This window comes from Photinus pyralis, unplaced genomic scaffold (assembly GCF_008802855.1).
Source record: "Photinus pyralis isolate 1611_PpyrPB1 unplaced genomic scaffold, Ppyr1.3 Ppyr1.4_LG5, whole genome shotgun sequence".
Lineage (NCBI taxonomy): Eukaryota > Metazoa > Arthropoda > Insecta > Coleoptera > Lampyridae > Photinus > Photinus pyralis.
In genome coordinates, this window is record NW_022170596.1 from 7,501,191 (window position 1) to 7,512,842 (window position 11,652).

The window sequence follows — 11,652 nt, forward strand, 5'->3', positions numbered from 1 at the left end:
GCGATATAAAGTTATATTGCGATTAGAAATACGATTTTATTTCACATGTAAATAGAATAGTATCATAAATGATGCTTTACGTATGCATATTCGAAATTAGGCAACTGAAGTATGAGTCTGTTCGTGTAGTCCGTGACCGGTCCGTGCAAAGCCCACTTGAAAAGTCAATTTCCTTCCCTAGCACCGTTCCTTCCGTTCCCATCCCTAACTTTACCTATCCTTACATTCCAGTCCTCTGGCTGAAAAGGCTCTGGCAAGCCTGATCAGCCCGCCTCCGGCGTCCCTGTATTCAAGGATGTCGGAGGAATGAAACACGACGACCTTTCCCAGATCGAATGAACGAGAAGCCACGTCTAAATTTTGGTCGGTCCGTGTGCGTCCAACTACATCCAAGTTCTGGTGCGGAACCAGACCATTTTATATTGAAGCATCCCGTCAATTTCACATACGATTATAAAATTTTTTCGACCAATGTGAAATATGATTTTTGTGAATGAATGTGATTTAACCATTTGCCTTACAGGATCATTCCGCCTCAACCTCATTTATTAAAATGTGTTCTGTTACAGCAAAGGCGATATTGTCCAACTTTAGTTTTAGTGAGTGTGTAAAGACATTGTTCAATACAAACCTAACCTATTCATCAGCAGTTTTTTCGTACAGATGAGGAAGATGTGACAGTATGTTACTTTTTTGTGAAAATGCTCGCGTCTTGATTTTTATGACTTGAAATATGGTCTATCGCTGAAGTAATGCATTGATTTCTTTTGGTTTATGGGAATAAGCTCCACCCAAGAACGTTTCTGTATCCCAGCGTGAACATCTGTTGTCACTAATGCTGATGATGTGAATGCAATAGAGAAACATAACCGGCATTTCTCTTCCATGAGATTAAAGCACCAAAAGTATTGACCTGAAAATTGAAGTTGGCACGGAAAACAAGTACCTGGTGTCTCAAAAATGGTTACACAATCAAACATTAACGATGAGCACATAACAATCCGTAAGTACTAACTTCACACACCTTCGACCAACAATAAGAAACTAAATAAATGAGGTACTAAATAATCCAAAGTTATTTTTCAGTCGTCATTTCAGTCGATGTCAAGATTTCTAAACGAACCGTCCAATCCAAACAATCCATCTGGGATTGGTTTTTTTGCACGCTTACTTTCATCCGATCGAAATTCGTAGTCTTGCATAAACCAATCTGGATAACTTTCCACTTTAAGTTTCCATTCGACTGCCAAAGAAAAGAACAATTATAGTTTTAGTTTTGAAACGACATACCGATTAGGTCAGTTATTTTTCCGCCAGTTCCTCCATAGTCCATAGGAAGGATTGAGGAAGGTATCACCTCATCAAAACTTTCGTCTGTATGCACATACACCTATCAATGCACATGTTTGGCAGTGTAATCTGGGATTGTTTTATTTACCTTTTTAACAGTTTTTTCCGATATGAACGGTTTCACTAGATCGAAAGCCTTTGCAAAAAGGTCGGGTGCGTTTATAATGTGAAACGAGTTCGCTTTCACCGGATACGCAGACTTCAGAAAGGTGAGCGCATCCTTTATGACGGTGGGAGTGACCATTTGAATATGCTTGAGCGACAACTCTTTATGGTCCTCGAGAACTTTGCTGCCGGATATGATAAAGTTGTCATCTTCGTTCATCAGAATTTCGAACGTCATAAGAATCAACTTAAATCCATCGTTCACTCTGTGCTCTGTTGCTCTTTTCAGCATTCGAATCAAAATTGTACGCGGCGCGGCCGGATCGTCTTCCTTGCGTAGCGGCAAGATGCAGCTAAAATTACTATGAAGTAGGAGACTCGTGGAGCAAAATGTTGTAGATACCCCATGCTTAACAAATCCTGCAATTCTGGTAGGAAGGGATCGCGGTTCTTGAACAATTCTGGCGCCATTGTTTTCATAGTGCACAGTAGATCAATCCGCATTTTGGTGCGCTCCAAACTAAATTTACAGCAACGTAATAGAGTCAGCAACCACTGGTCATCTGTAAATGTCGTAATTAATCTGCCACGAACCACAATCAGTACTTTTTTTTACTCTACCCAGTTTCACTTTTAAATGGGGCTGTTTAAAAGCCCAATCTCGTAGTCGATCCAAACAATCACTTATATTAGTAGGGTTCTCGTTCAATTGCTGTATGGCAACATTTTGTAGTTCAGCACAAAGTACTCGCACCATTTTATAAATCTAAACGGAACAAGCAGTAACAAACTAAAGGATTAAGAGAAAGTGTTCTCTGTTCTAGTTCTTTTTTATATAGACGTCTGGACTGTTATTAAAATAAAAACAATTTATAATTTATGTAGTCTAATTAGCTATAAATGTATAATACTACCGAGTTTTATTGTACGTCTAAATTACTAGTGGTTTATTAATATATCAAAATATATTACCACATTTTCCTATAATAAATAACAATAAATGAGTGTTTAAGTATAAATATGATGAATGTTCGTTAGCTGAACTAATGTTTATACTTATATTATGTTTTTTATTTATTTATATTGTGTGTTTTTATTAAGTAAAACGGAAATTTACCAGGACACGTAAATGTGATCTTAAAATTCAAGGGAAAAACCTTGTGACGTAGGTGCAGCTATAATCATCTCTGTTGGTAGGTATTTGTTTGACTATGTTTGTCTGTCTTTAATATGCGGATAGAGTATTGCCCCAAGAACGTCACTTTGTATATTTTGCGCTTAGTAGGCAGCCTATGATTAAGGAGGGGGGGGGGGGAGCTATAACCCCAGGCTCCGCTCCTTAAGGGCTCCAGTCTAAGGATGTCCTATTCATGATATATACAGATTAAATTAATATCAAGCTAAATTTGGCGTTTGTTGAAATTATAACCTATTTTGTATAGGAATCGGGTCCCTCTGCCCTGGCCTACAGAAACCATAATCCGACCCTGTTAGTAGGTACCTAAAGATCTTTTAAATCAGAATTCTTATTCTTCACAATCATTGTAAATTTATTTCTAAGATTATTTACGTATTTTTATTAAAAATTGCCCGCATAATTTGCACTTCTTCATAAGCCATGCCGTGAACCAAGAAATGATAGTAAAATTTGTGTTAAAGTAAACACAAGTATAACATAATTTATTATGCGATTTTTCAACATATGGTGACATACCCCTAAGCTTAGGCCACACACCTTACATCTAAAAGAATAACGATGTGGAGAAAATACCAAACGCCCTGTATACTACGATCGTGATAAGTCCTCAACCTCGCCCATTCTGCACGGATGCCGAAGAACAAGGATTTTCGCGACGAAGCTTCGCAGGAAGTTAGCGTCGGTCACTAGACTTCGATGGCTTCAGAAGTGTGCACGCGTACCGGGTTTTCTCAATCTTTGTTTTGTTTGTTATGATTGAAAAGTGTAATTACAGGTAGTAAATAATTATTTGGTTCTGTCTCGTAGTAACCATCAATCTTTGAATTTTATGTCACCATTTGTTTATTATTTACATTAAATAATATATATGTTACGGTAAGGGTACATAATGTGGTAATTGTATACAATTACCTGTAATTGTATACATTTACCGGAGTCTTTGGTAAAAGTAGAAAATAATCTTTAAAAAAACCCTATTTCCTACCTTTACCGGTAATTGTATACAATCGCCAGAGGAGCTTGGTGAAAGTAAAAAATTCAAATTTCAAGAATCGACACGCAAGCGCAGTGAGTTTGTTTACCACGTGCATGTGTGATCCTATTATTAGTCTGCAATGTTGATTCTTCGGAAGTGTTTGTATCTGTTCTGCCATACAAAATTTGCCTCTTGTTATTGATTCAGGCAAAAAACCTCTTGTTTTTAGGTTAAAAAAAACAATAATAATAAAAATTACACTTCTTAAAAAACTATTTGAATTTATTGTTTTTATTTCTTCTTCTGATATCATTTTCTTACTTTTACCGCTGGTCCTTGGTTATTGTATACAATTACCGGTAAAAGTACATAATTGAGAATAATTTCGTACATTTACCAGTGACTTTGGTGATTGTATACAATTAAGTACTTTTACCGTAACATATACATAAAAAAATGCTGATATTTGTTTATTGAAGCATGGCGTACTCTAAAGTTTTATTTATTTTATTTATTTTTGGCCTGATTTTTGAGTGTTACATTACATTTACACAAGTGTATTAAATTTTTAATACCTATATCATGATCACGTTTGCAACCTAATTAAATATCAGGAATTCGTAATTATTGAACCACCTGGTACAAATTCCTATTCAAAACAAATTTAGACACCTTCAGGATGCTAAACTCAAAACCCACACAAAAGACTGGCATTGCTGAAAGTGAAATTCTAATTTTACAGTTAGGTAATGAAAAAAAAAGAAGAAATTATCAATATCTAGATACGCTTATCATTTACAAACAATACACAAATTTGTAAACCAAACTCTTCAATACTATAAAAATGACTTCAAATGCGAATTCCTTATGCAAAATCCCCAAAAACGAACGATTCCTATTTTTATACAATACACAAATTCAAAGGAACTGACTTCTATCGATGCGTTGAAATTTTCTCCAGTTATCGATCGAATTTCTTCTTTAGACGGTAGCGGCAATTTGGAAAATTGAATGGTGAAACGCCTTAGGCAATTCGCGATTCAGTTAACAGTGAGACCTCTAGTGGCAGCACATGGTAATTAATATTAATAAAACTCACCAAGAGTAATCAATATTGTAGTTTTTACAGCTGTAAAAGTAAATACACTTGCAAATATTTCATTCGCAATCAATGTTATCACACTTTAAAGAGCAAGGACAGCTTAAAACGCGTTATTGCGTTACTTTCAAGAATTTATTTTAAATGTCATCAATGTAATTATGCAACCAACAAGAGTATATACTTTAAGAAACGTCGTCTCACGCGTAACAATTCCACTATCTTTAATTGTGAACAGTGCAATTGGCCAATTGCACACCAAAAAATAGGAGATATTCTTTAACACACTGGCACCCCGCTTTGAATAACGCTATCAGTGTAATTACCTTACAATTAAGCGTTCGCTTAAACGTCACCAATTAACCGACACAACCTTCTCCAACATTTGATTTGTGAACCGTGTAGTTGAGGTACTCATGATAAGCATAACTCAAAACGGCATAAACGGCATATTCACATTGAATAATATTTCGAATAAAAAGGTAAATTTATTAAAGCACGACACAGTGAAAAATTCCGGTTCTTTAATTTGTTGCCCGTGTAATTATGCCACGAATATTAAGGCTCTTTTAAAACATAATCGACATAAGGGAATGTCGGCGAGTTGTTGTACGAAGCCTATCTATTTCGATATTCCCAATGTTAACAGTGGTGTGCCCCTAAGGAGATTTACCGTACTTGTTAACATACGGAGACTGGGCTATAAGTGGAATTCATAGATATTACTTAAGACTATTAATCTGACGATTGCGTTTGTCTAATAATATCAATCGTGTAGCGATTTTTGGTCTGTTATCGCGCTGCCTATAGCCACGTCTCGGTAGCAGACCTATACTGTTCTGTTTTAAGAATGTGCGCCGAAATATGCAGCAGCTAATGTGACACTACTGTAAACGGATAAACGTTTCTCTCCTTTGTCATAACCTCCCTAAATGTGAGGTCACTTTTGACAACAAAATAACTGCAACAAAACGCGATACTTATTTAATAATAGGTACCTATAATGGTGGTATAATAAAAAGTGATTCATATTCATGGATATAGTTAAAGCATGCCATACGTTGCCCTGTCCTAAATTTTCTAATTTAAAGTTAGATATGCTATTCTACAAATTAATTTGTTTACATTTCCAAAATAAAAAGTTGCAGCTTGCAGAGTGTGAATTAATCAATATCTAATTTTTTGAAAGTTCCATCGGGGCAAAATATCTCCTCAAAGTGCGTTAGCTTCTGTGGACGAAGTTGCTCATTGGTAATGTAGTTCGGATCGGCAAGAAACCATTCCTTGTAACTTTCAACCTTGGTCTTCCATTCATCTAAAAGTGTATATTCGTGATAACCAAGTAAGCACAATCACCCCACCTGCTGCATCGCGAACCGTTCCGTTAGTTCCACCGTATTCTATTGGTAACAGCTCTTTGGACAAAATACTTGGCAGTGTTTCTGATGCGTCGCCGCTGAGAACACTGACCTAATTTTTTGAACAAAGGTTATGGCGTTCTAACTTAAACCTACAGCACATATACCCTTGGTTGCAGTTTAGAGGAAATAAATGGTTTAGCCAAAGCGTTGTACAGAGTTGCGAACACCGTTGGTGAACTAAAGCCAAAGATTCTGTCAATTCTCAATGGGTAGGCATCCTGAACACACATAACGTATTTCCTGAGAATTGACGGCGTGTACTGCAAAAAGTAATCCAGTGGTAGGTCACTATGATCTACCAATAAACAAATTCCCGATATAACGAAATTGTCGTCTTCCTGCATTAATATGTCCACCGTCATAAAAAATACCTTTAGCATGTCAGCGAATGAAATGCCGTTCATTCTACCATTCTTCATAATGAACAATACAATTCTAGGACCTAAATAACTGTCCACCTTAGGTACAGGCACCACCGCCCTAAAAATTTTATTTCATCTTTGGAAGATTTTATATTTACTTGCCCTTACCCGGCCTTCAGTGCGTCCTGTACTGCAGGCGAAAATGGATTTCTATCGTCAAAGAACTCTGGTACAAATGATTTTATAGAATAGAAGTAATCGAGTTTCTCTTTTACCCGCTGAAGGTTCCATTTGCATCCACGAAAGAACGCAACCATTGTTTGATCGTCTAAAAACATAAATGTGTCTATTAGGTACTCAGTACTAGAGGCTTGGGAGTACCTTCTCTGACGTTTAAATGTGGTTGTTTTTTCAGCCATTCTCTAATATTCTCTAGTGCATCATGTTGCTTGCCTGGTTCTTCATTAAGCTCTTTAACTGCTTTTTCCTGCAATTCCGTTGAAAGTGGTCTTATGGGCATTTTTCTGAAAACGAGAACATACCAACAAATTAAAAATCAGTGTTTATTCTCGCGAAATACCTTTTAAAAGAAATTGTTCACACAGTGTCAAATAAATCGGGAGCGTTAGAGTAGACCCACTGCCACGATCAAATAGGTTATGCGAAATTGTCACACGATTTGCATGGGGTTAAGATTGATTCTTTCCACAAACAATAATAGTAACAGTAAGACATTAACAGACACCACCGACAGAGACGTCTCGTCCAGACCCTTCATTGTCCATGTGGGGTACGCTCTTGCAGCACTCCGTTTAAGAGGTATCCAAATTTTGACTACACCGGCAGGTACGTCTCGGTCAGACCTTCTAGTTTTCCTTTGAGAATATCCTCTTCCGACACTACGTTATACAGGGTGTTCCTAAACATGATGTAAATATGTATTTTATGAGTAAAAGTTTATATAAACATAGGTCCGCAAACGCTTCGTTACCGATCAACAAGGTGTCAAAGTTTCAATTTTTCTTTTTATGTCCTACATTTGCTGAGATATTTTGCTCAAATTTGAAATATAAGTTACGCTGAAAGGCTTACATCATTTGCCACGCCAATGATAATGAGAATCTACAATGTTTGTTCCATTTCCTACCCCTGAACGCTTTTTCGGTGCGCCACTGGTAGATTCTAAAATAAAAATTTGATTTTCTAGTTTGTTTGGAAACTTTTTGATCTCTTATAGTTTTTTTCGTATTTGCGGCCATTATCGAGAAAAAAATATAAATCAATTTTTGGTAGTTAACTATATGAAAGTAAAATTTTTAAAATCGTCCAGTAGACCCTGGCTTTATTTGGATAACGATAACCTCTTGTTTTTATTAGTCTTGGCAGTTCGCATTTGAAGCTGTTTGCATATGTTTCTAATTTAAAGGTTTAATTTGTAAAGGGTATGATGACTTTATAACACCCTATACATCGGTAACGAAGCGTTTGAGGACCTAAGTTTATATGAACAATTAGTCAAAGAATTAACCCCTTCCATATTTACATCATAATCAGAAACACTCCATCGACATCTCCTAACCTCATTCAAACTTAAACTATAGGTGGTTAATCAATGTTAAATATAAGTTGAGGCTCAGCTTCCGAAGTTTTCCCATTGAAATTTGCGAATAGGTAACCATTTTTTAGAGAAATCATTTTTTGAGAGACAAAAAATAGATATTTCAGCTCTCCAAGAAAATACCTATCCTGCGAGACCCATTTTCTGCCACTGAATCAGTTTTGACCTTAGCATGAGTTCGTTATTTTGGATCTTCGGTTTTGGAGACTATCGCCATTTGAGATTTTGTGATATTAAGGTATTTTCATTTTAAAAATTTCAGATGTGAGGAATTTTCCCGTTTGTAATTTAGAGGCTTTGGAAACCTGAAATATTGGATGATTCGGGACCCGATTTTTAGGATTTGTCACTGTCAGAATTTGAGATTTGCTATTTTGAAAATTTGAAATTTTGGTGTTTTCTAAATTTTGGAACTTTGAGACCCCCCGATTCTTAGGTAATGAAGATTTTGAGTGATTAAGGTTTTCATTTGTCTTGGACTTGTAATTTTAAAGTTTTGTGAGCTCTTAAATTTTCGTATTGGAGATATTTCCATCTTACGATTTAAAAAAGATGAGATTTTGGGAAATTTTTGAACTCTGTAATTTAGAATTTTTGAGATTTTGTGGTTTTATAGATTTGAGATCTTAATAATTTTAAAATTTTGAAATTTTAGATTTTTGAAGTTTACAATTTTTGAATTAAGATCATGAAAATTTAAAGGTTTGCGGTTTTTTAAGTTATTATTAGGTTTCTGAAGTTTAAGGTTTGACAATATGAGATATTGAAATTTTGAGATTATTCAAATTTGACTTTTAAAAATTTTTAAATTCCACATTTTTTTATATTCAAAATTTTGGCATTTTGGATACTATGGGCACTTTGGAGTGTCGAATTAAAGGATTTTTCAATTTTAAAATCAGATTTTTCAATTCTTGAGATTTTGTGATGTCAATATTTTTAAATTTTTGAGTTTCTGAAAGTTGAATTTTGGGATTTTTTAACTTTGAGATTTGGGTATTAGGTACGGAATTTGAGACCTTTTTATTTTTAGCTTTGAAATTTTGGAGTTAGATGTTTTTGCATTGGAATTTGAGATTTTAAGAAATGAAAGGGTAGTGAAACGTGATAGTAAAAATTTAAAGAAAATTACAATTTCTAAAAGTATAATAAATTAACAGTATGGATTAAATATAGTAAAATATTTATCGATTTAGGTACTTGCCTCCCTACCCAATTCACACAGAGATAGGCTTGTTTCGTCACTCAATGGACCAAATCATTCAAAAACATCTGCACATAACCATTATATTTTAAGAATTCATGTTTGCTATTTTTCAGCTAGTTCTCCATTGCGACTGGCAGTCTTGGAAGATTCTTAAACCAATGTCGAACTGTATGGACGTTTTATAGGAAACTGAAATTTTGGGATTTTTAACTTTAAGAGTTTGGAATTTGGGGTCTTTGGATTTTTTGAATTTTAGGATTTTTAGAATTTGGGGAGTATGAGATTTTGAAATTTCTGAAAATGTTTAAATGTTTAAATTGAGATTAATTATATTCTAAAAATTTAAAATCTTGGGCATTTGAGATTTTGAGATTTGTGTTGTGATTTTAAGATTTTGGAAGTTTCAGATTCTTTAAATTTTGAAAATTTGAGATTTCAGTATTTTATGGGATTTCGGAATTTGGAAAGCGTTGACAATTTACGAATTTGAGGTTTTGGAATTTCTAAGATATTGGAAAATTGGCGATACAGGCATTTATTAAATTGTGGAAATTTGAAATTTTGTTTTACAACGAAATCTGTAATGGCGCTAGATCAAAGCGGCTGCAGTCGGCAAAATGCAGGCGTCAACTGAGTCTAATCGGTTACATATCGGATAAAACAATTATCTAACAAACTCGTAAAAACCCATCGTTTATAAAGACTACAAAAAAATTACAACAGAGTTAATTGTGTACATGAGCGGTGAGGCAAGACCGCTTTGAGAGAGTCGAATAACATATTAAAAAATCTCACATTTTTATGTATTAATATCTTCTTTGCTCTGTAACTACAAGTCAATGATGGGATAGGTGAAAAAACTGACATAGTTATCAACCTTGAGGGTAAGAGTGTTATTTTTTATTTTTAATTATTGGTTTCAGTGCTAAATACCCACAATATTTAACATTATTCAATAGAATATGATTCTTATGATTAACATACAATAGTTATACTAATGTCAGCTGGTACTAATTTATTTATGAAATCTGAACTGTTTCATTATTTGCGCTTGTTATTGCTTTGTAAGATCATAAATAACAGTTTTTAATTGACTTTCCATGTAGTAGAAAATTAATTAAGCCTTTATCGTTATAATTATCTGCCTATATAGGCGGGTGCTTTTTTTCAACCATTTCGGTGAACTGCGGGGATGACGTGTAATTTATAGAATAATCGTCGAATGTAACGTGCGGTGTGCCTTTTTGGCCTAATGAAGCACGGTACAATTCGAAACCACTATGACATCCATAATAATTCATTTGATGCAACAGATAATTAATTGCAATAATAACTTACCATCAATGGTCTTATGCTCTTCCACTGAATCCTAACATACGTACCTCACTGAGCGGATAATCGGGTTTAGGACTGATACCGAAATTACGTATTTTCGCTTTGATATAGCATAAATTAAGGATTCGGCACCTTTGTCAAATAAAACAATGGCATATCATTATCAACCGACTAAAGATGTATGAAATTTATTTAATTCCAGAGCTAGGGGGCCTATAGTAAACTTGTTCGTTATACTAGCGCATACTTCAGAAAAAAATGTTTATAAAATTGTTAAATAGTGGTCACTTACCCAAGCACGTCAAAGATACACGTATAACCAAAATTATAGAAATAATATAAGGATTTGTATGCAATTGAAACGATCTTATGGGAAGGTTCACGTTTGGCAAATTAATAGTTTATATGATATTTATGTAAATTAGCCCCCCCAAGCATTTGCTCGTCGTTAACCGTATATGACGTCACGATTCCCAACACTAATCAGCGATAACTGACAATTGTATTATGTGAACAAGACTGTGGTGGTGGATGATCCAAAGATGATTTCATAACGAGACCCAGACGGGTGCAACTAGGTGAAGTAAAATATATTCAACTAAATAGCATGAAGATCCACATTTTACTGCTTTTGTGGGTATGGAATGGAAGAAAATTTAAAAAAAACGAATTGGGAGAATCAAGCGCACATCAGTCTTTATAATCAGTAACATCTATTTGTAGTTCTACTGTAGAGCTTACATTTACTTCTTTAGGAATTGCGAGATGTGCATTTGGTTTGAAATCGCCAAGAGTTGTGCCATTCCACTTTGAAGAAAAAGTGAAATCCAGATTCCGATTCTACATTATCAAGATGAAACAGAGATAATATTTCTGGCAATACTTATCATTTGAGCGACCGACTTTTTAACGTAAATTATACAGGGTGATTCCTATAGTACCTGCCACCGTTTGGGAGCGTATAGGGGGTGCCTAGGGGAG

General features: G+C 34.9%; 2 protein-coding genes across 2 annotated transcripts; both read right to left on the reverse strand.

The window, feature by feature from the left end:
• Window positions 1-511: 511 nt before the first annotated feature.
• LOC116172663 (alpha-tocopherol transfer protein-like) lies at window positions 512-2,267 on the reverse strand. The gene is made up of 5 exons (XM_031489910.1): window positions 2,077-2,267; window positions 1,859-2,018; window positions 1,439-1,808; window positions 1,291-1,390; window positions 512-1,243 (listed from the first exon to the last, which is right to left on the reverse strand). Exons 1-5 carry the CDS (start codon window positions 2,210-2,212, stop codon window positions 1,095-1,097), a joined length of 915 nt encoding a protein of 304 aa, XP_031345770.1. The 5' UTR covers window positions 2,213-2,267; the 3' UTR covers window positions 512-1,094.
• A 3,520-nt stretch (window positions 2,268-5,787) lies between these two features.
• On the reverse strand, window positions 5,788-11,049 carry LOC116172550 (clavesin-1-like). The gene is made up of 6 exons (XM_031489782.1): window positions 10,964-11,049; window positions 6,893-7,035; window positions 6,680-6,839; window positions 6,254-6,629; window positions 6,090-6,198; window positions 5,788-6,043 (listed from the first exon to the last, which is right to left on the reverse strand). The coding sequence occupies exons 2-6, from the start codon at window positions 7,029-7,031 to the stop codon at window positions 5,892-5,894; spliced, it is 936 nt and encodes a 311-aa protein (XP_031345642.1). The 5' UTR covers window positions 7,032-7,035; window positions 10,964-11,049; the 3' UTR covers window positions 5,788-5,891.
• Between the last annotated feature and the right edge of the window lie 603 nt (window positions 11,050-11,652).

Coding starts and splice junctions, on each gene's coding strand:
- LOC116172663 (XM_031489910.1), bottom strand. CDS start 2,212: ATGGTGCGAGTACTTTGTGCTGAACTACAAAATGTTGCCATACAGCAA. Junction 1,809..1,858: donor CAGGATTTGTTAAGCATGGG/GTATCTACAACA, acceptor TAGTAATTTTAG/CTGCATCTTGCCGCTACGCA. Junction 1,391..1,438: donor CGGAAAAAACTGTTAAAAAG/GTAAATAAAACA, acceptor GTGCATTGATAG/GTGTATGTGCATACAGACGA.
- LOC116172550 (XM_031489782.1), bottom strand. CDS start 7,031: ATGCCCATAAGACCACTTTCAACGGAATTGCAGGAAAAAGCAGTTAAA. Junction 6,840..6,892: donor ACATTTAAACGTCAGAGAAG/GTACTCCCAAGC, acceptor TTATGTTTTTAG/ACGATCAAACAATGGTTGCG. Junction 6,630..6,679: donor CAGGACGCACTGAAGGCCGG/GTAAGGGCAAGT, acceptor TAAAATTTTTAG/GGCGGTGGTGCCTGTACCTA.